Genomic DNA, 24,190 nt, shown 5'->3' on the forward strand with positions numbered 1-24,190 from the left:
CAGGTACACGGTACATACTCATGCAACTCGGCCAATTTTGTCTACCTGATACGTTGCAGGAAAGGATATTCCAAGCTATGATACACCGGGGAGACCATGCAGACTCTACAACAATGGAAGAATGACCATCGCTCGACAGTCACCATGCAAGACTGTTCTCTTCCTGTTGGGGAACATTTCAGCGGTCACGAGCATTCAGCCGCTGATCTTCCGGTAAGTGTTCCCCAACGCCGCCTTCATGATACACGACAATGCAGAGTCACTGAGCAAAGACCGATAGCCAAGTTCCACACATGAGGATGGCCTCAACTGGGATCTTGGGTTCATGTCACACTATCTGTAACCCCCATGACTTGCAAAATCTCACTAACTGTCCTGTCTGGAGACATAACACATCTCTTTAACGTGTGCTTAATGCTCTCTCCACTCACATTATCTGCACCTTTAAAGACTTGATTAGCTGTAAAGACTCGCATTTCAATCATTATTCTGTAAATTGAGTTTGTGCCTTAATATGCCCTGTGAAGGCTTCTTCCACTCACCTGACGAAGGAGCAAGTGACATTTGCTACCAAATAAACCTGTTGGACTTTAACCTGGTGTTGTAACACTTCTTACTGTGTTTACCCCAATCCAACGCCAGCATCTCCACATCATGACAACCAAATCCCACCCAGGCCCTATCCCCATAACCTTACGTATTTACATTGCTAATCCCCTGACACTAAGGGGAAATTTAGCATAGCCAATCAACACACACATCTTTGGACTGTGGGAGGAAACCCATGCAGACACAGGGAGAACACGCAAACTCCACACAGTGAGCCAAAGCTGGAATTGAAACCATGTCCCTGGGTCTGAGAGGCAGCAGTGCTAATCAGTGTGCCACCATGCCAATCCACTCAATTACACAACGTTTTGGTCTCAGGAACTTTGTGGTAGTAAATTCCACACGTTCACCACTCTCTAGGTGAAGAAATCTCTCCTCACCTCAGTCGTAAAAGGTTACCCTCAAACTATGACTCCTAACTCTGGATTCCCCCACCATTGGGAACATTGTTTCTGAAATTACCCTGTCTAATCCTACCATAATTTTATATGCTTCTATGAGATCTCCAATTAATATAAATCGAATCTGACTTAGTCCAGCCATCCCAGGAGTCAGCCTGGTAAACCTTCACTGTACTCCCTCTACAGCAAGAATATCCTTCCACAGATAAAGGATACCAAAACTGCACACAGTACTCCAGGTGTGGCCTCACCAACACTTTATACAATTGCAGTAAAGCATCCCTATTCCTACACTCAAATCCTTTTGCTATTAAGGTCAACATACCATTAGACTTCTTTATTGCCTGCTGTGCCTGCATGCTTACTTTCAGCAACTGATGCATGAGGATACCAAGGTCTCACTGAGTTTCCACCTATTCAAATAATAATCTCATCCTATTTTTGTTTCACTTTATCAAACACCTTTTGAACATACGTCTACTGCACTCAATTTACTTTTAACAAATTTATGCATTATTGGTTATCCATGTTTACCTAAGTAACAATCAAGGGCAACACGATGGCACAGCAGTTAGCACTGGGTTTCCTCCGGGTGCTCCGTTTTCCTCCCACACTCCAAAGATGTGCAGGTTAGGTGGATTGGCCATGCTAAATTACCTCTTACTATCGAAAGATTGTGTAAGTTAGGTGGTTTAGCCATAGTACTTGCTTGAGTTTATGGGGTTAAAGTAGAGGGGTGGGATGCTCTTTGAGAGTCATTGCAGACTAGATGGGCTGGATGGCCCTTTTCTACACTGTTGGGATTCTATAGTTTAAGTGTTGCCTTGATTATTGTCTGCAATATGTCCTGTAATTGCCACATTTATCTCTGTCTTTTTTGAAGCTGGTGTACATTTATAATCTTCTGCCATTGTTTCTTTATTTGAAAAGGATTGTGGCCAGTGCCTTTGTAATTTCTAACCTTACTTCTTCATAAACCTAATACTCATCTTGCCTAGACTGAGCGACATTTCATAGAACTTAATAATATTGGACGGATATTGTAGAAACCCCACAGTGCAGAAGGAGGCCATTTGGCCCATCGAGTCTGCCCAACAACAATTCCATCTAGGCCTCATCCCCGTAAACCCCACATACTTACACTGCTAACCTATGCATCCTGAGACACGAAGCAGCAATTTAGCATGCCAATGCTAAATTTTGGAGTGTGAGAGGAGAGCAGAGCGCCGGGAGGAAACCCACGCAGACACAGGGAGAACATGCAGACTCCACACACAGACAGTGACCCAAGCCAGGAATCGAACCCAGGTCCGTGGAGCTGTGAGGCAGCAGTACTAACCACTTCTACTTCGATTACTTCTAAGTAATTAATTCTAAGATTTCTTCTTGTTTATTTTTATCCCATCTACTGCCCCCTGTTCAAATCTACATTAGCAGAATCCCCATTTCTAGTGAAGACAGATACAAAGTACATACTTCAGTACCTCAGCCATGTCCACTGGCTCTATAGGATGATCAAATCAGCCTCTCCCCACCTTTCAGCATCCTTTTACTAATCATGCATTTTTGGGTTCCCCTTTATTTTAGCCACAAATCTAATTTCACACACTCACTCATTGCCCTTTTTTTCCCCCTCTTTTTAGATATTTCTGTACATTCTATATTTGACTTAGTTCTCTACTACATTACGAACTTTGAAATCATCATAGTGCAGAACTTTACAGGTATGGGGGTTAAAATGAGGCAGGAAAAGGAAATCTGTCATTTACTAACTGTGGTTAAATTAATGATTTGTAGCTGTTTCCCCATTATCTCTGTAATTGTGTATTCCAGGAACTAATGTTTTTAGAATGAATTGTTCTTCCACGTACCGAGATTGGTGAATCTGAAACTATGGGCTAGATTTGCAGCCCCTGCTGGACTGGGATAGAAGACCAGCAGCAGCTAAAAAGAAAAGTTCCACTGGCTAGCAAACTGATTCCCTGGCTTCATCCCGCCTTGGGGACAATTTTGCAGAGGGATATTGGAGAGTTGGAGAAGGGATGTGCTACACGTGTCAATTGGGTCAAAAAGGATTTTCCATCAGCCTCCAAGTTCCCACAGGCACTGGGGCTGGTCTAGATGTCTTCAGATAGCCTCCTGACAGCAATGTGGGGGAAACTGCTCTGGCAGGCTAAGTGACCCTCTCTTCCCTGTTTGGTGCAGCAGCCCCAGGTTACCCTGTAGAGGGTCAATCTCTCCCCTATGATCATCACCTCCTCCCCCAGAATGGCGATACAGTTGCAAAATCTATTTTTAGAGAATTTAAAGTGTTGGTGAGAAGGCACCTCTACATTGAAGCACCTTCTCTCATACATGCCTTCTAATGCAGCCCATTGACATCCAAATTAGAAGTCTCTGAATGTCCACCGCCACCCGCGCCCCCCCCCCCCCCCAATACTTCAAATGTTGCCTCCCTTACTTAGATCATAAACCTGACTCCAGGCCAATTAAGGGGGCATCCCACAAAAATCACAAGTTACTGCTTCACCCATACTCCTGGAGGAGATTCAGGAACCGGAAACAGTTCCGGTCTCCAATTCCCACTCCTGGTGGGAAATTCTTGTCATAGAATCATAGAGGTTTACTTGTCCATGCCGCCATTTTTTTTTAAACTCTAAACTAATCCCAACTGCCCGCACTTGGCCCATATTCCTCTATACCCATCGTACCAATGTAACTATCTAAATGCTTTTTCATAAACATTACAGCACAGTAGAGGCTCTTTGGCCCTCAATGTTATGCTGAGCTATGTCCAATCCCAAGATCAAGCTATCCCCTCCCTATAATTCTGGAGTGCTCCATGTGCCTCATGTCCTCCCTTTGGGTTTCTCCGCTCTGAAGAAAACAATCCAAGCCTATCTATTCTCTCCTTATTGCTCAAGCTCTCCATCCCAGGCAACATCCAGGTGAATCCCCTCTGTACACCCTCAAAGATGTTGATAGTGGGAGATTCAGCGAAATCAATCCCACCGAATGCGAGAGGGAGATGGTTATATTGGAAATGGTCATTGCCTGGTACTTGTATTTCAAGGGAATATTCAATAAATGGGAAGATATTGAAAGGGGTTGAGGAAGTGAGAGACCTTGAAGTGCATATCCACAGGTCTCCAAAGGTGGAGGACAGATGGACAAAGGTGGTCAAGGAAGCATATGGAATGCTTTTCTTTACTGGGTGAGGTATTGAATACAAAATCAGGATGTAATGTTGAAACTATATAAAATGCTAGTTTTTTTTAAAAGATGAAATTGTACCTGGCTCTACTTCTACCTCTGGCAGCTTGTTCCAGACACTCACCACCCTCTGTGTGAAAAAATTGCCCCTCTGGACATTTTTGAATCTCTCCCCTCTCACCTTAAACCTATGCCCTCTAGTTTTAGACTCCCCTACCTTTGGGAAAAGATACTGACTATCTACCTTGCGTACGCCCCTCATTATTTTATAGACCCTTATAAGGTCACTCCTCAGCTTCCAATGCTCCAAAGGAAAAAGTCCCAGTCTATCCAACCTCTCCCTTTAACTCAATCCATCAAATCCCAGTAGCATCCTAGTCGGGCGACACGGTAGCACAGTGGTAAGCACTGCTGCTTCACAGCTCCAGAGACCTGGGTTCGATACCTGGCTCAGGTCACTGTCTGTGTGGAGTCTGCACATTCTCCTCATGTCTGCGTGGGTTTCCTCCGGGTGCTCCAGTTTCCTCCCATAGTCCAAAGATATGCTGGTTAGGTTGATTGGCCATGTAAAAATTTAGTGTACTAGGATGCTTATGTTAGAGGGATTAATGGGAAAAATATGTAGGGATATGGGGGTAGGGCCTGGGTGGAATTGTGGTCAGTGCAGACTCGATGGGTCGAAGGGTAGGGTTCTATGATTCTAAATCTTTTCTGCACTCTTTCTAGTTTAATAATATCCTTTCTATAATAGGGAGATCATAATTGCACATAGTATTCCAAGTGTGGCCATACCAATGTCTTGTACAACATCAACAAGACACTCCAACTCCTGTATTCAATGTTCTGACCAATGAAATCAAGCATGCTGAATGCCTTCTTCACCACTCTGTCCACCTGTGACTCTACTTTCAAGGAGCTATGAACATGTACCTCTAGATCTCTTTGTTCTGTAACTCTCCTCAGTGCCCTACCATTGACTAAATCCTGCCCTGGTTCAATCTACCAAAATGCATCACCTCGCATTTGTCTAAATTAAATTCCATCTGCCATTCGTCAGCCCACTGGCCCAACTGACCAAGATCCTGTTGCAATTGGGAATAACTTTCTTCTCTGTCCACTATGCCAATCTTGGTGTCATCTGCAAACTTACTAACCACGCCCCTTATATTCTCATCCAAATCATTAATATAAATGACAAATAACAGTGAGGCACACCACTGGTCACAGGCCTCCAGTTTAAAAAACAACTCTCTACAACCATCCTCTGGCCTCTGTCATTTAGGTACCGTGAGATTTAACTTTATGCAACAACCTACCTTGTCAAAAGCCTTGCTAAAGTCCATGTAGACAACATCAGCTGCATTGTCTTCATCTACCTTCTTGGCCACCCCTTCAAAAAACTCAATTAAATTTGTGAGACATGATTTTCCACTCACAAAGCCATGCTGACTGTCCCTAATCAGTCCTTGCATCTCTATATGCCTGTAGATCCTGTCTCTCAAAATACCATCCAATGATTTACCCACTGCAGATATGAGGCTCACTGGTTTATAGTTCCTAGGCTTTTCCCTGCAGCCCTCCTTAAACAAAGACACAACATTTGCCACTCTCCAATCTTCAGGCACCTCACCTGTGACTACCGATGATTCAAATATCTCAGCTAGGGGACCCGCAATTTCCTCCCTAGCCCCCCACAATGTTCTGGAATGTACTTCATCAGGCCTCGGGGATTTATCTACCTTGATGCACTTTAAGACTTCCAGCACCACTTCCTCTGTAATATGTACACCCCTCAAGGCATCACTATCTATTTCCCCAAGTTCCCTAACAACATCTATGCTTTTCTCAACAGAAAATACTGATGAGAAATATTCATTTAGGATCTCACCCATCTCTTGTGGATCCGCATATAGTCTCTGCTCTGAAGTATACATGTTTAATCTATGCATCATTATAAATTAATGATCCATTCATATGCCAGTTTAAAAAAATTGTGCAAGAGAAAGAGCACATTAATCTAATACCTTTGAAATCTGGATTCAATCCAACCCACAATGATAAGCATTTATTCTGTTTTCCTGCTATCTATACATCTTTGGTCTCCTCTATCAGCTGAGTGATCCTATGTGAATTAGTTTGGACAGTAACAACCCACAGCACATAAATCATCTGGATAGCTTTCAGATCTTTTGCACAAACATTTTCAAATAAGCTGAATTTTGCTTTAGATTAGTTTTATTTATCTTTGGTTTTTATTGCTATCAAATTAAAGATAATAAAATCTGTAATGGAACATTTTGATTCACATGAATTTTTTTTACCTTGTGGACACCAATGATATCAGGGAAACATCCTAGTAATCCTTTGTACTCTTGGTTGGTTTCCATCAGATAATGCAGGTCTTTTTTGGGCTGTTGAAAACACAATTTTATATGACATTGTTACATAACTCAGTTTTCATCATTTTAAGTTCCATTACTGTAATGTGATAAAGAACAATGTTAAAAAGACACGTTGCACCTAATTTTTCTAAAGACAACTTATATTTTCAAGCATTTTTTCTTCCCTGATCTTTCTGTGCCATGCACAGAAGGTAAGAGACAAGTTGCTTCCCGAGACAGGATCTTGTTTCAAAGCAGTATTTCCAATGTATCAGCAAAGCAGCATACATACAAATTGCAAAGTTGAACGAATCTTCTACCATTCATTCCTTTTTCAGTACAAATAAGCTTCACAACCACAATTCACGCAGTAAAGCGAGAGTTTGACGCAACTGTCCTAAGCACTGTACACACTACCAATTTTTCTTCCCCCCCACCTTTTCCCCTTGTTGAGTTTTAATATCACAGTTTACAGTCCATTATTAGAAATGTTACAAAGCAATTTTACATTTTCAATACAGCGACCAAATTAAATATATCTTGGCACCTGTTCTGCAAAGAGGTTAGCAATTTCTTCATATGTCTTTCCTGCTTCAGTTAAAGGGTCTGTCAAAATGGATTCACCTGAAACGCAAATCACTGATTGAGAATCTTTTAGCTGATTATATTACAAATATTATGACAGATAGACTTTATTACGAAATAAATTCTCTACAAGATGACAATTCTCTGATGGTACAAAGGCCTGATAGAGTAAATGCATATGCTTTAAGTTTAACAGCTATACTGGCATGATTAAAACATTATAATAATGACTCCTGTGCCTGTAATTGCAGCAGGTTTAAATAAATGGTTTGCAACTGTTTGAATCTTTTTCTGTGCAATTTGAGAGATTTACTGTATCCTGCAATGAGATTAGAGATATCAATTATTCATCTATGCTTAGCGTTATAGAGTGTTATCGTGGGCAAAATGAGCAACTTCCAATTTGACTGTGCATACTGATGTCTCTAGTAAGTGCGAGCATACATGAATGACAATATCAGTCGTTTGGGCTTACATGGGTTATTATTGTTGCCACAAGAGACCTGTGCAAAGATACTGCTGAGTTCTGTGTTCTTGTTGAAATGTTAATTTTATATTTTTGTAAGTAAGGAAAATTAAGCATCAAAACACTACTTTTTCCAAATTTCTACCTTTGTCAAGTTACCACACTTAGCTATCAAAATGCTTAGCTATGATTTTATTTTAAAAATAGATTTTTCCCCCTCAAAATCTGACTTTGTAATTTTAAAAATCAACAGCCAGAAATGGTATCTATAAAAGGATTACTGTAATTTCTATACATATGTTAACAAGATCACTTTTGTGATTAAGTTTCATGACTGTGACACATCTATCTACTTCAAATATGTTGCCCCTTAGAATCCAAAGAAGTCTATGTTAGGTGGGCAGGGTTACAAGGGGAGGACCTTGATGGGATGCAGAGAGTTGGTGCAGACTTGATGGGCTGAATGGCTTTTTTCTGCACTATAGGGATTCTATAGAAAGCCCATATGAGACAATACAAAGGCAAGACGTAATGTATATCTTGGAAACTGTCAAAGAGCAATCCACTATTAAATAAGAGACATTCTGAAAATCAAGGAAATTAAAACCTATTTAGACATACAGTATGAACTAACAGAAAAATCATTTAAATCATCTGTCCTAACTACTGTCCAATTCCACTCATTAGCTTGGAGAACAATTGTCAAGGAGTATTATATGAAATAGTATTAACCAAATATAGCTACAGGGAAGGGCAGGTTGAATGTAAAAGAAAACAATTTTAAACCATTTCAGAAGGCTGAACAAAATTATGTCAGCTGTTTTAAAAATTGGTCATTTTATTTCATATAGATTACCATCATCTTCATTTTGAACACTTATTAGACTGCAGCTAGCAAATGAGCACACAGAATACCCTGAAACATTAATAATAACAACACATTACCTTCATAACCACTAGTTGTAAAGACCTGTGAAAGGTTTTGCAAAGCTTTTCCTATCTTCTGATATTCCTTAGGCAGTGCTTTAAGAGAAAAAAAAACACGATCAGCACAGACCATCCTCATTCCTTTAAAGTTGTCAATACCAATTGTACACAAGTGTCTCCAGCCCCTCTAAAACACTGGAACAGAAATAGGTCATTCAGCTCCTTCAACCTGTTCAGCCATTCAGTTAGATCATAGCGGATCTGTATCTTAACTGCAGCTATTTGCTTTCAAACTTTGAGTAGATTTACCGAACAAAAATCTATCAAATTCAGTTTTGAAATTTTCAATTGATCCAGCCTCAAAAGCTTTTTGGGGAAGTGTGTCCCAAACTTCACCATCCTTTGTGTGAAGAAGTACTTTCTAATGGCACCTCTAAACAGTCTAACTCTAATTTTAAAGTTATGGCATCTTGGTCTGGATTTCTCCAGAGGAAAGGTTTGGTCATTATAAACACCTCAATTAAACCACCCCTTAATCTTCAGACAATACAAACCTAGCATATATTTCTCACAATTTAAACTACTTAGTATTATTCTAGTGAATCTGCATTACATCCCCTCCCAGAACAAAATATCCTTCATGAGGTGCCTTGTTCAGACTGAATGCAATGCTCCAGGATGGGCTCTAACCAAATATTTGTGACATAACTTCCAGCACGTCATCTTAATCTACCAACTAGTTTTTAGTGATTCCTTTACTTAGGCCACACAATCTTTCTACTCAAATAATGTTCTTAGCCCCTTGCCATTTAGAAAATCTTCCCCAAATAGATTCAATGATACTGTAGAATGGATTTGGGTCAGATACACAAACAAATGCAGAAAAACTTACAACCTTAAATTTTATACCTTAAGTATAATTATTGTACATCAATCAACAACTATAGAACAGCTGCTATAGAATATGACATAGATAAATGTAATCTGTGTAATACACTATCAAGTTGTGATCCTAGTCTTCTTCATTCTTCCTTGCATCAAGTTGATCTTTCACTAAATCCTAGCTATGACCGTAACACTATGTTCTGCACTCTTTCATCTCCTTCTCTATAAGCAGTATGCTTTGTATAGCGCGCAAGAAATAATATTTTTCACTGTATGTTAATACATGTGATAATAGTAAATCAAATCAAATCCTAAGGAGAAATGAGATTCATTCAAATGCATTTAATTTAAGGCATAGAAGCAGCTACTAAATACCAAAAGTTAGCTTGCAAAAAAAAGTGTAAAAATAAAATTTACACCTGGCAATATTTTCACATTTAACTTCAGGAGTTTGAGCAAACCATATCCATTATTTAATATATTTATTTCTAAAATTAAAAATAGCAGATTGGCTTTAGGACACACCAATACATTGCAAATCTCTGCTTCTGATCTGGACAGAAGGGAATGACAGTTCAGACTGATCGCTACAGCATCTACTCATGACAGAAAGTGGCAGGAAATGGCATTGTGCTCATATTCTCCCAAAGATTCAATACCCAACCTTATTTTACATCAAAGGCAGCTGTAGAGTAGAAGTCCCAGCCGAGTAGTATCCCATCCAAAGCCACTCGTTCAACTTCCAGTAGCTGGTTTTGCAGCAGAGGATGGCAAAAGAACAAATGAATAACAAGCAGCAAAATTGGAAATAGATATAGGTGAAGAGACAGATGACTACAGAAGAGATAAACAGAATTATAAAAGTAAAACAGACATACACTGGTATAGAGGTCACGACATCGCACTTTGTACTTCTGTCGCTACAAGTGCCGGGGTGGGGATAGGACGAAGAGAAGGGATGGGGGCAGCAAACTGGTGGATTGGAAGTGCTGGTGGCGAGTAGTAGTGAAGGAGCAGGGCAGCAGCAGTGGGGGCAGTGAGCAAAAAAGGGAAAATTGGGGGGAAGGGAGTGGGTAGGTTGGTTGGGAGCAGGAAGAGCAAGGCAGTGGGAAGGAAAATAAAAGGGCGAGGGCAGCAGGGGAAGACAGAAAGAGTGGGTCAAAAGGGGAGGTGGAACGATGGCAATTGGTATACCCATGTTCTATGAATTGTTCATTCAACTCCAGTTTGTTTGGTTACAATCGCAAACACTGACCTCATTACAGCCTGTGTCTAAATTTGGACAAAAGAGATAAACTCAAAAAAGTTAGTTAAGAGTGACTGCATTTATGAGGATACCACTTGATTGAGCGTGGCATCAAGGATCCTAGCAAAATTAGGAACCGCTTCCCATGAGGTCAATGGGAATTAGGGGAAGATGTACCACTAGTTGGAGTCATGCTTCATATAGAAGAAAATAACTACGATTGTTGAAAGCCAATCATTCTAGACCCAGGGCATCATTGCTCAGGGTAGTGTCCTGGTCCCTGCGATCTTCAGCTGCTTCAGTGGTCATAATGTCAGAAGTGGGATGTTTGCTAACGAATGCACAATGGTCAGCACTGTTCACGACTCCTCAGATACCAAAGTTGTCCTTGTCCAAATAGAGCAAGACCTGCACAATATTCAAAAGCCGGGGCTGATAAGTGGCAAGTAATGTTTGGGCAACATGAATACCAGGCAATGTCCAACTTCAACAAGTGCAAATTTAACCATCTTCCCTGGACTTCAATGGCATTACCTCACGGAATCCTTGCTATCAACATCTTGGGGTTTAACTGAGCAGAAACCAAACTAGGCCAGCCATATAAAAACTGCAGCTACGAAAATATGTCAGAGTCTAGAAATTCTGCAGCGAGTATCTCATCTCCTGACTCCCCAAAGCCTTTTCACCACCAAAGTACACATCAGGAGTGTGATAGAATAAATTCCACTTTCCTGGACGTGTGGCTTCAAAAAGATCAACACTACCACGGTCAAAGCAGCCCACTTCCACTCCCATAAACATTCACTCCTTTCATCCCTGATGCATAGTGGCAGATGTGTAGACACAATGCACTGCAGCATCCTGCCAAAGGCTCCTTCAACTGAACTTTCTAAACATACAACCTATAGCACCTCGAAGGATAAGGGAAGCAGATGCATGGGAACAACACTGCCTGCAAGTTCCTATACAAGTCACATGCCATCCTGACTTGGAACTATAATCACCGTTCCTTCAATGTAGTTGGATCAAAATCTCAGAATTCCTTTACGGGCACTCAATTCAATAATCCTGAACTCCAGTTTCCCACCTTATCCCCACAAGCCTCAACTCGCTTATTGATTAAAAATCAGTCTCTCTCAACCTTGAACAATCCAACCTCTACAGCTCTCTGTAGCAAAGTATTCCAGATTCGCTACCCTCTGAGTGAAGAAATTCTTCCTCACCTCTGTCATAAATGGGCAGCCATTACTTAGGGATTATGCCATTTGGTCCTAGATTCTCCCACACAAGGAAACAACTTCTCAGCATCTACCCTGTCAAGCTCCCTGAGAGTAAGCCACCACTTTCCTATTGGAAAGGCTGGGCTCCAAGCTCTGCAAAAAGTCCTTTACTAAGTAAGAGCAAGACTTCACTATGCTTCTTACAAGTGATAACAGGTTGGGGAATGGTTAGTCAGTGCACCAAGCATTTCAACGTGCAGTCATGAGCTTTCTTCTGTACACTGCACATGGATCTCCTCTTGAAGTCTCTGCAACAGAATGTGTGCATAACTTCACTGTCTATGAAGCATGCACCCGGACTATCTTTTCCAGCGGTCCAGCTACATGCCACTCATGCCCAGCGCTTCACCACATGCAGATCTTGCTTTATGCTGTTCTCTAAGCACTTGCAGTACCAGTATCAGAGCTGGTGCCCGTAAATGCAAGTTTATGTTTGTTTAATCTCCTGGTCAGACTGCTCCCACATTACCACCTAGGCATGTTCTTGAGTAACTGAATGTAGAACGGTACATAGGTAGGGTTGTGTTGATATGCAGAGGTGGTGCTGAGCAAGAAGTGCACGCTGGTATCATCAGCAGCTTGAATAAAAAAGATTAAGAGATGCAAGATGTTAGTTAGGTTGAAATACACTATAATCTTCTATGTGTATGGCCCACCACTGGCTACAGCCCCACTGACAGCTGCTGCAATGATGACAATCACCATCTCCAGCATGGGACTGTGGACATACAGCTGTGCCTGTCCCAAATTGGTTAGTTGCTGTTACCTCTAAGTGTGTGCCATCTTATCGTGCAAGAGAGACTGAGTGTCAATCAGTGCAATGAAATCTGTTGAAGTCTGATGTAGCTTTCTCTATTAAACAACAAATTACATTCAAGGTCTAAGGCTTCTGACACTACTAAGTGTGCGAGGGTCAGAGGCAGCAATAGATATTAGTTGTGCTTTGTACAGAAAACTGGTAGGTGAGTAATAAACGTGTGTTGCATTCAAAAGCAGTCACCTAGGCAAGAAAAACAATTGTCGGTATCTAATGCTTCTTTGAAGGGTAGCACTGATCTCCAGTTGTAGCTCCATTATTTTCAATCTGCTTTGTTCATACTCCCTTTGAATTGCATTTTTCCCCCGTGTGTTTGCTCCCAGGAGATAGATATGAGATGTTACCGATTGAACAATAAAATAGATTATAGACAACGTGTCTGGTTTGCCAGCTGCGCACAACAGTGCCATCAGAAGTCCCAAGTGTAAGCTATTCATCCTCCCAAGCAATGGCATATGCTACTAGCAAACCTAAAAGGAGGAAGAGGTTTGTACTTACTGAAAATTGAAATAATTTTCAATTATTTCAAATTTATTGAGCACATATACACCAAATTAATTACTTTTCCTTTATATTATTAAGATTGTGAAACTTCACTTACTTTCTTGTTAGCCCCATCCTTTTGGCATCTAGCATGGCCTCATTCTATCAAAATAACATCAATCAGTTCAACAATCCTCAGTACAGCACGAGGACATTAGTGGTGCCACATATTAGGGTGTAAATGTACGCTGTCTTGCATGCAAAATGGCCCATCAAACTACTGGTTCCACGAGAACTAATTTCTTAGCTCTACCCCACCCACTTAACCTCCTGAATAATTTTTTCATCAGTAAAACATGCATTCAAAGTTTCAGGGCTTTAAATAAAGGGCTGATACATGCAAGAATAATCTAGATAACCTTTTGAAAATGGTTTAAATATTCAGATGTTTCGTCACACTTATGTGCAGTAGCTCCCAAGCTTTAATATGTCACAATGCACCTTTACACTAAAAAAAATTTTTGAGGCGCTCCTATTTTCTCTGAGCTGCCCTCTAGCAAAATACTTTTTTGGGGTGATTTTCAGCCTGTTCTCTCAAGCCCACTTCACCTAAGGTCTGCTCCTTGCAGCACATTCTAACTGGAAGTTGTTTTTTTTTCTTAATTTGATTGATTTCTGTTTCGCACCTTTTCTCCTTCGCTTACTGTGAACCTCATTTTTAACTCCTCCTATCTTTTTTTGACCTCTCAGGGTTTTTGTGCCGTTTTTGAGTTTTCACTTTTTTGGGCGTGCATGAGGCCTATGCCTTCAACTCCAAGTCCTGTCAGTCATGCATAAGGGCCTGACCAAAGTAAAAAATCTAAGTAACACACACGTGGCTCTTGCCCAGCCACAAATGTATGGGAGCCTGTGGTTCATTGTGTCTTAGAGATGCAACCACAGAACTTTAGACAAAAGCTAGTTTTAATTTAATTATATGAATTTTTAATCTTTGGGGTGGGGGGGGCGGTTTCACAGCATACAAGTTGGGAGCCACTGCGCGAGTGTTTAATAAATATTTGGGCAGAGTAGAAAAATAGCAACAGTGTTAGTTCAAAGTCCCAGAAGTGGGTCAAACACCCTTCCAGCCAACACTACTTGCATAATGGAAAACACAAATCGATAGATAAAACTATAATTTGGTTGCTTCTTAAGTTATATCAGAATTCTTTGCAGTTCACCAATAAGATACTGTCTGCACTTCTGATTGCAGAAAACAGAAAGTCAGAAAAGCTTTAAACTGAGTATCATTCAGTACCAAATGTTCTCAATAGTTCAAAGTATTACTCAATTTGTACAAAGACAGTTTGAAAATGCACATAGAAAAATCATGGTTTTATTTATCAACCAAGCACAATTTGATATTGCTAAACTATAAAATAAACCATATATATTTGTCATATACAATTAGGTTATGTACCGCTATTTGTATACAGGTATAGTGTCTCAAAACTGGTAGCTTCAGGACCAAGTCTGTGCCAGATTATGGATCTTGCCTGTTTTCGGGTCAGGCAACTAAGGTTGGGCGGATAAGGCTGTGCTGGGTCAGGTGGGATCAAGGATTGCCCAAACCAGAGTGCAGGAAAACACTAGTGTCATGGATCTGCCTAGTAACAGCAGCACCTAGCATTCCAAGGGATTGATGAGATTAGACTTTTCCTAGTAACAAAATTAACTGACAGACTCAGGTGTCAGTAGCTATCATCAGGAAACAGCTTACCTAGATGACAAAGATCAGTGGAAGTATACAGATACTAATTTCTAGAGTCACAGAACGTGGGAGGTGCAAACAGCCCAAATACATTGAGGGTAAAATACACTGAAGATCCAGGATGTAACTGCATGAATCAACCAAATGAACCTCTTTAGCCATCCAATGCAAGTGGATCCTTTCTTAAACAAGGAGACCAAAACTGTACATAGTACTCTAATAGTGTCTCACCAACTCCCTACCCAATTGTATTAAGGCTTCTTTACTTTTACACATAATTTCCTAATTAATTACTGGTCTTCATGTCGACTTTTTGTGATTGATGTAAAAGAATACCCAGATCCTCTGTATCACAGCACCATGGGCCCTCTGTCTAATCTAGCAAAGTGAATAGCCTCACATTTATCCACATTATACTCCATCTGACAAATGTTTGCCCATTGACTTAACCCATCCATAGCTCATTGCAGACCATCCATATCTTCCTCATAACTTACTTGCATATCTGTCTTTGCATCATTAATAATCTGGCTACAATAATCTGTCTGTTCATCTAATTCATTAATATAGAACGTAAACAGTTCGGGCTCTAGCATTGATCTTTGTGGCACTCTACTAATTAGTCTGCTATTCAGAAAATGACTCATTTATCCTGACACTCAGTTTCTTGTCATTTAACCAGTCCTCTATCACTGCTAATATATTAATCCAATACTATGAGCTCTTGTGCAGTAAGATTTTTGTACCTCACTGACTCTTTTGGAAATGTTGAAGGTAAATTAGGTCAACTGCAGCACGGGACAAAGAGCTGCAGCTAATGAATGAGGGAATGAGCAAGAATGACAGAAAGCAGGGAAAGATTAAACGAACAAGATTAAACGAAATCACAGAATTCCTACAGTGCAGAAGGAGGCCATTTGGTTCATAAAGTCTGCACCGATTCTTTGACAAAGCAATGTACCCAGACCCATCTTATCTCCTAACCCCACACACGTACCCAACTAATCCCCTAATCTACACACCTTTGAACACTAAGGGGCAATTTAGCACGGCCAATCCACTTAATCTGTACATCTTTGGACTGTGGGAGGAAATCGGGGCACCTGGAGGAAACCCATGCAGATACAGGGGAAAATGAGCAAACTTCACAGTCACCCAAGGCTAGAATCGAACCTGAGTCCCTGGGCCTTGAGGCAGCAGTGCTCACCACTATGCCACTCCCGTGAACTTGAGTACAAGTTGAGTATCATGAGACTTGAGTATCATGTCTCACAAATTTGATTGAGTTTTTTGAAGGGGTAACCAAGAAGGTAGATGGGCAGTGCAGTTGTTGTTGTCTACATGGACTTCAGCAAGGCCTTTGTCAAAGTACCGCATGGTAGGTTGTTGCATAGGGTTAAATCTCACAGGATCCAGGTATTTAAATGGATACAAAATTGGCTTCTTTTGAGTGGTTGTAAAAGGGTTATTTTTCAAACTGGAGGCCTGTGACCAGCAGTGTGCCTCAGGGATCAGTTCTGGGTCCACTGTTTTTTGTCATTTATATTAATGATTTGGATGAAAATATAGGAGGCATGGTAAGTAAGTTTTCAGATGACACTAAGATTGGTGGCATAGTGGACATTGTTTCCAATTGCAATACGATATTGATCAATTGGGCCAGTGGGCTGACAAATGGCAGATGGAGTTTAATTTAGACAAAGACGAGGTGATGCATTTTGGTAGATTGAACCAAGGCAGGACATATTCAGTTAATGGTAGGGCATTGAGGAGAGTTGCAGAAGAGATCTAGGGGTACATGTTCATAACTCCTTCAAAGTGGAGCTATCACTTTCAGCATGAAAGCATGCTTGGTTTCATTGGTCAGAACATTGAATACAGGAATTGGAATATCTTGTTGAAATTGTATAAGCCATTGGTAAGGCCACACTTGGAACACTGTGTTCAATTCTGGTCACCCTATTATAGATAGGATATTATTAAGCTAAAAAGAGTGCAGAAAAGGGCAGCATAGAACATAGAACATAGAACATTACAGCGCGGAACAGGCCCTTCGGCCCACAATGTTGCGCCGGCCAGTCTTGGTAGCACAGTGGTTAGCACTGCTGCTTCAAAGCTCCAGGGACCTGGGGTTCGAATCCTGGTTTGGTTCACTGTTTGTGTGGAGTTTGCACATTCTCCCCGTGTCTGTGTGGGTTTCCTCTGGGTGCTCCAGTTTCCTCCCGCAGTCCAAAGATGAGTGGGCTAAGTAGAATAGCCATTCTAAATTGCCTCTTAGCGTTCTGGGATTCTTTGGTTAGAGGGATTAATGGGTAAATATGTAGGGATATGGGGATAGGGCCTAGGTGGGATTGTGGTTGGTGCAGACTCGATGGGCTGAATAGCCTCCTTCTGCACTGTAGGATTCTATGATTCTAAAAGATTGACTAGGATGCTACCGGGACTTGATGGATTGAGTCATAAGGAGAGGCTGATTAGACTTGGACTTTTTTTTCCCCTCTGGAACATAGAAGGCTGAGGGGTGACCTCAGAGGTCTACAAAATAACGAGGGGCACAAATCAGCTAGATAGTCAATATCTTTTCCCAAAGGTTGGGAAGTCTAAAACTAGAAGGCACAGGTTTAAAGTGAGAGGGGAGAGATACAAAAGTGTCCAGGGAGGCAATTATTTCACAGAGGGTGTTGAGTGTCTGGAACAAGCTGCCAGAGTAGTAGTAGAGGTGTCTTTTTGTCTTTTAAAAAGCATTTAGATAGTTACATGGGTACGATGGGTATAGAGGGATATGGGCCAAATGCAGGCAAATTGGGATTAGCTTGGGGGTTTTAAAATAAAGGCAGCATGGACAAGTTGGGCCGAAGGGCCTGTTTCCATGCTGTAAACCTCAAATGACTATGACACTAAGTTCAAGAAACTAAAAAAATGGTTATGAGAAGGTCTTTTGTCGGAGATAAAGCCTGAGATCAGGTGTAATACCTGCTCTCGTTAGCTTGGATCTAGTAGGTTTCTCTTATGGGGACATAGAAACATGGAAACAAGAAGGAGTATGCCATTCTGCCCTTTGAGCCTGCTCCGCTATTCATTATGATCATGACTGACCATAAAATTCAGTATCCTGATCCCCCCTTCTCCTCACATCCCTGTAGCCCCAAAAGCTTTATCTAATTTCTTCCTGAAATCACACAACACCATGGCCTCATGAATTAGCCAAGAATTGGATTTGATTTGAATCTGAATTTGTTTTTGGAGCAATCGAGATGGATTAAGGGCTTGCCCTGTCCATTCTGCACATTGGCTTTGTAACTTTAAGAATGGAATAATATCTTTTACAAAAAAAAATAAAAATAATGCAATAGGAAGGAAAAAAAGAAAAGGCGAGACAGGGAGGGGAGAATAAGAGGTATAAATGCCATGAGAAATTTGGAAACCAGTATTGAGAAGGAATGGCAGTGCATGGTGGGGAAGAGGAGCAAGAGACAGAAGAGCAAGTTGTTACATGTACAAGTTTTTATAAGATTGTGATGTTTTGGGATTGTGTCTTTAAGTTAAGGTAAAATGGAGCAATGAAAATGGTCATGTGGCCTGTTCTGAATTCAGCTGATAACAGGCCTGGTGGCTTGGTTCTTAAAGATTAAATGGGGAACCAGATTGTTTTACTGGGAAGAAGGTGTAAGGTGTTCACACTTGTAAACAATGGCAAAAACAGCCATGGTACATGGACTTACTCTTCCAAAGTCCCAGGAAGCTATTAAGAATGTTAGGTTTTGTTATCAGTCATACTTTAAATTATTTACTTAATTTCATGAGTGAGTGAGTGAAACCGGACGTTTAAAGGATAGCTAATTAGTGTTTTTACCTGGATCAAGGCTCACTGTGATACAAATTACCATAGAGATGGACTTTGAGTGGGAAGAGTCTATTGGAAGCCACTGTCAGATCAGGTTACAGGTTTTCCTAAAAACATCACAAAAATTCACTAAATTTCAGAAAAAGCAATAGAGGCAGGAAAAGAAAGGAAGCAAGGCCCTTGAGTTAAGAATCACATTGGATTGGTTCTGGGAGAATGGAGTGTCCACTAAAAAAGTGCAAACAAAGATTTCCAATCATGTTAAAAATTGACATGCCTCAATTTTTCAGTAGTTTGGAGTAAAAATTGCCTATAAAAGAGTTTTAGTCAACATTGTTTTTAGCTATTTGTTACAATAAAAGTCCCAAGACTTGAAATTTTATTGTACAATTTCTTTAAATTCTCCACCAGGAACTTAAATTTATTTATTTTTTAAAGTTAACGATCTCTACAAAGTTTGTAACAAAACAGGAGTTCCTGCAAGATTGTGACTCTACAGGTGAAAACCAGTACATTGAGATTTTCTCAAGTTTAAATTAATAAAATTACTTGGTGACCTTTGCTGTATTTGTTGAAAAAAACGATGGCCGGACTTCTCCGGCTGTTCATGTCCCACTGCCACTGCCAGCGGGAACGGAGAATTTGGCACTTAGCCAAATCTCCATTCACTGCAGCGGGATCAGAGAATGCCAGCCACAAGCGAGGTCAAAGAATTTGGCCCTGTGCCTATAGCTGAAGTATCCCTTGAGAGGACTTTGTGCCTTGCAACACTGAACAAAGGTTAATTTCAAGGCTGTGGCAGGAGTTGGAAAGAGATTTAAAAATAGGCACTAAGAAAGTAGAGATAGTTGAGGTAGTGGCTCAACACCTGAGCCTTGAGGAAGGAAAATTTAATCCAGATAAAACTCAGTTATAAATGAAGCAAATCGAGAAAAAGATAGAGAAAAGCAAAAATTTGAGTTGAAGAGAGGGAAATGAAATATCTTGAACTTCAAAGAGAAGAAAAAGGGAAATGTGAAAACTTAATTCAAGGAACAAGAGAAAAGGAAAACTTTGAATTGCAAAGAGAAAGGGAAATCAAAAGAAAGGCTTTGTTTACGAGCAGCAGATGCACTTGATGATGGGTCAGATTTAACTCCTGCTTTTGATCTCACGAGTTTGTTATGGACAAGGAGAAAGACGGCCTGCAAAAGGTGGCTTTAGATTGGGAAAGGCAGTCTTTATCAAAATAAGGCAGGATATGACCAAAGTTGACTGTGAACAGCTCCCTGTGGATAAGTCTACAGCAGAGCAATGGGGGACATTCAAAAAGGAAATGGGGAGAACAGGTCCAACATGTTCCCTGTGGGGGAAACGTAGGAGCAATATGTTCAGGGAACCCTGGGTGTCTAGGATAATTCAAGGAAGAAAAGCTTTTAGTACGTCCAAAAGAAGCAATTCAACTGCGGCCCTAAAGGAATAAGTGCAAGAGGGAACTTAAGAAAGCAATTAGAAAGGCAAAAAAGAAGCATGAAAAAGGACTTGCAAATAAGATTAAGGGGAATCCCAAGATATTTTATAAATAGTTAAGGGGAAGAGGTTAACCAAGTAAAAAGTAGGGCCTTTAGAGATGAAGAAGGCAATCTGTATGTGAAGCCGCAGTGTTAAATGAATACTTCGCATTGGTCTTCATTCAGGAAAAGGAGAATGTAGGTTCAGAATTCAGGACGGGGACTGTGAGGAACTTGCAGTTTGACATGGAAAATGGAGGGGCTATGATGGGCTTGAAAGTGAACAAATCCTTAGGCCCTGATGAATTGCATCCGGCGCTGCTGTGGAAGGCAGGGCAGGAAATTTCAGGGGCTGTGACACAGGACAGAGGACTAGAGTTTGGCTAAAGTGGTTCCACTTTTCAACCAAGGTAGTAGAGATGAACCAAGAAATTACAGACGAATAGTGAGTCTCATGTCAGTGATAGGGAAATTATTGGAGAAAATTCTGAAGGAGAGAATTAATCTCCACTTGGAAAGGTTGATTAGGGAGTCAGCGTAGCTTTGACAGAGAGGGGTTACCTCATCTTAGGAAGAATGTGATTGCACTTGAGGGAACAGAGAAGATTCACCAGGATGTTGCCAGGGATAGAGCACTTGACCTAAAAGGGGAGACTCGCTAGGCTGAGGGGTGACATGATTGATGTGTTTAAGATTATGAGGGGTATGTAAAGGGTGAGTAGGGAGCAGCCATTCCCCTTGGATTTATTATTGTCATGTACATTGATATAGAGTGAGAAGTATTGTTTCTTGTGTGCTGTACAAACAAAGCATTCCACTCAGAGTACATGGGGGAAGGAAAGGAGAGGGTGCGGAACATAGTGTTACAGTCATAGCAACAGCGTAGAGAAAGATCAACTTAATATAAAGTAGATCCGTTCAAAAGTCTGATGGCAGCAGGGAAGAACATAAGAACATAAGAAATAGGAGCAGGAGTAGGCCATCTAGCCCTTCGAGCATTTAACAAGATCATGGCTGATCTGAAGTGGATCAGTTCCACTTTCCCGCTTTCTCCCCATAACCCTTAATTCCCTTGTCTATCAGAATCAGAAGCTGTTTCTAAGTTGATTATTACTTGATCTCAGACTTTTGTATCTTCCCCCTGACAGAAGAAGGTGGAAGAGTGTACGTCTGGGATCCTTGATTATGCTGGCTGCTTTTCCGAGGCAACTGGAATGCAGACTGAGTCAATGGATGGGAAGGATCAGTCATAGGTGGGTAGAGTTTTAGGATAAGGTAGTGTAGGCCAGAAGTTAGGGTAAGAATTTGAAAACCTTAGAGAGATGTTCGTGGAGAAATTTAAAAACAGTGAAGTCCCACCTAGAAAACTAAAGTTTCTGAGGTAAGAGAAACTGCTGCTATGGCAGATGGGTGGCACTGTAGCACAGTAATGAGCACTGCTGTCTCACACCTCCAGGGATCCAGGTTTAATTCCAGGTGCTCCAGTTTCCTCCCAAAGTCCAAAGATGCGCAATTTAGCAAGCCTAAATTGCCCCTTAGTGTCCAAAGATGTGAAAGTTAGATGGGATTAGCCATGGTAAATGTGTGGGACTACAGGAGTAGGGCAAGGGAGAGGGCCTGGGTAAATTATCCTGTCAGAGAGCATGACTGAATAGCCTCTTCTGCAATGTAGGGACGATATGATTTTATGGCACAGAAATTGGAGACATAAGTATTGATGCTGAACAGAACACCAATTATCATGAGGGGGATAACACTTTGAGATTCATGTACCTGGAGATCCAGATCCTTCTGTGCCATAGAGTTCTGCAATCTCTACAATTTAAATGAAACTGTAAGATTTGTCTAGCTTTGTTTGGAGGGAGAGATTTCTCAGTAATCCTCACCATTAAAGCCTGTTCAGCAAATAGAAGTTATCCAGCCAGAAAAAGAACAGAAGGAAAGCATGCCTTCAGAACTAAGAATCACTTTGAACTGGTGCTGGGAGAATAGAATGTCTACATAAGGGACAAGATAAAGAATAGCAACGGAGGAAGATTTTCAGATGCTTTAAAAATTATAAGGATTAACAGTTTAAAAAATTTTGTTCCAACCCATCACACATCCACTACATCAAAGAACAGCACCTAACAGGAACAGGTCCTTTGGCCCTCCAAGCCTGCACTGATCATGATGCCTGCTTAAACTAAAACCGTATGCACTTATGGAGTCCGTATCCTTCCATTCCCATCCTATTCATGTATTCATCTAGATGCCCCTTAAATGCCGCTATTGTATCTGTTCCCACTACCTCCCAGGCAGCATGTTTCAGACATTCACCACCCTCTGTAAAAATCTTGTCTCATACATCTCCTCTAAACTTTTCCCCACGCACCTTAAACCTTTGGGCAAACGGGATCAAAAGTTATGGGGAGAAAGCAGGATTAGGCTACTGAGTCGGATGATCAGCCAATGATCATGATTAATGGCGGAACAGGCATGAAGGGCCAACTGGTCTCCTCCTGCTCCTATCTTCTATGTTTCTATGTTAAACCTACATGCTACAGACTGGACTTTTCTATCCTAAGAAAAAGCATTTGACTATTCACGCTATCCACGAATGATTATGATCATTCATAATTTTGTTTCAACCCATCACATATCCACTAGAACACAGAACAGTACATAACAGGAACAGGTCCTTTTGCCCTCCAAGCCTGCACTGATCATGATGCTTGCCTAAACTAAAACCTCTATCAGGTCGCCCCTCAACCCCTGTTGTTCCACTGAGAACGAACAGAGTTTATCCAGCCTCTCCTCATAGCTAATACCCTCCATTCCAGGCAACATTCTGGTAAACCTCTACTGTACCTTCTCCAGAGCATTCATTTCCTTCTGGTAGCGTGGCAACCAGAATTGTACACAATATTCCAAATGAGGTCTAACTAAACGAGGCTGTACAGCTGCAGCATGATCTGCCAATTTTTATACTCAATACCCTGACTCAAGGCGGCAAGCATCTCGTATGCTTGCTTGACTCTCCTATCCACCCGTGTTGCTACTTTCAGCGATCAGTGGACATGTACACCCAGATCTCTGTCTGTCAATACTCCTAAAGGTTCTACCATTTACTGTATAATTCCAAATACATTGGACCTTCCAAAGTGCATTACCTCAAATTTGTCCAGATTAAACTCTATCTGCCATTTCTCTGCCCAAGTCTCCAATCAGTCTATATCTTGCTGTACCCTCTGACAATCCTCTTCACTATCCACAACTCCAATAATTTCTGTGTCATCTGCAAACTTACTAATCAGACCAGCTACGTTTTCCTCCAAATCATTTATAAATACTACGAACAACAAAAGGTACCAGAATTGATCCCTGTGGAACTAATCACAGCCTTCACTGATGTCGTAAACCCTTTTCATTTAGTTTCGCAAATGTATTTCAGAAAGGCCTTATCAAGCACCAACTGTGGCTCAGCTGGCAGCACTCTGGCCTCTGAATCAGGGTGTGGATTCAAATCCCACTCCATTTGAGCATAAAACTCAAGGCTATAACTTCAGTGCAGAGTTGAGGGAAAGCTGCATTGTTAATAGAATTGTTTTTGGCATGAGACATTAAACTGGGACCCTCTCCTCTCTCAGGTAGATGCAAATGATTCCATGACACTATTTCAAAGAAGAACAATGAGTTATTCCCAGTATCCTGCCAATATTTATCCCTCAATCAACATCAGAAGAAGTTACCTGCTCATTATCACTTTGCAGTTTCTGGGATCTTATTCATAAGTCATGCATCTGGCTTTTCTATATCTTTCACTTCAAATTG

At 41.0% G+C, this 24,190-nt stretch overlaps 1 protein-coding gene across 1 annotated transcript in view; it reads right to left on the reverse strand.

Annotated features, from left to right (window-relative positions):
* snx9b (sorting nexin 9b) overlaps positions 1-24,190 on the reverse strand; it is a 173,818-nt gene that overhangs the window by 15,974 nt on the left and 133,654 nt on the right. Inside the window, exons 12-14 of the mRNA XM_080182268.1 lie at positions 8,601-8,678; positions 7,152-7,228; positions 6,545-6,634 (exon numbers count right to left, since the gene is read on the reverse strand). Coding sequence (XP_080038394.1) covers positions 6,545-6,634; positions 7,152-7,228; positions 8,601-8,678 — 245 coding nt within the window. The remainder of the gene's footprint in view (positions 1-6,544; positions 6,635-7,151; positions 7,229-8,600; positions 8,679-24,190) is intronic.

This window comes from Carcharhinus amblyrhynchos, unplaced genomic scaffold (genome assembly GCF_965287045.1).
Source record: "Carcharhinus amblyrhynchos unplaced genomic scaffold, sCarAmb.v2.hapA scaffold_50, whole genome shotgun sequence".
NCBI classification, from domain to species: domain Eukaryota; kingdom Metazoa; phylum Chordata; class Chondrichthyes; order Carcharhiniformes; family Carcharhinidae; genus Carcharhinus; species Carcharhinus amblyrhynchos.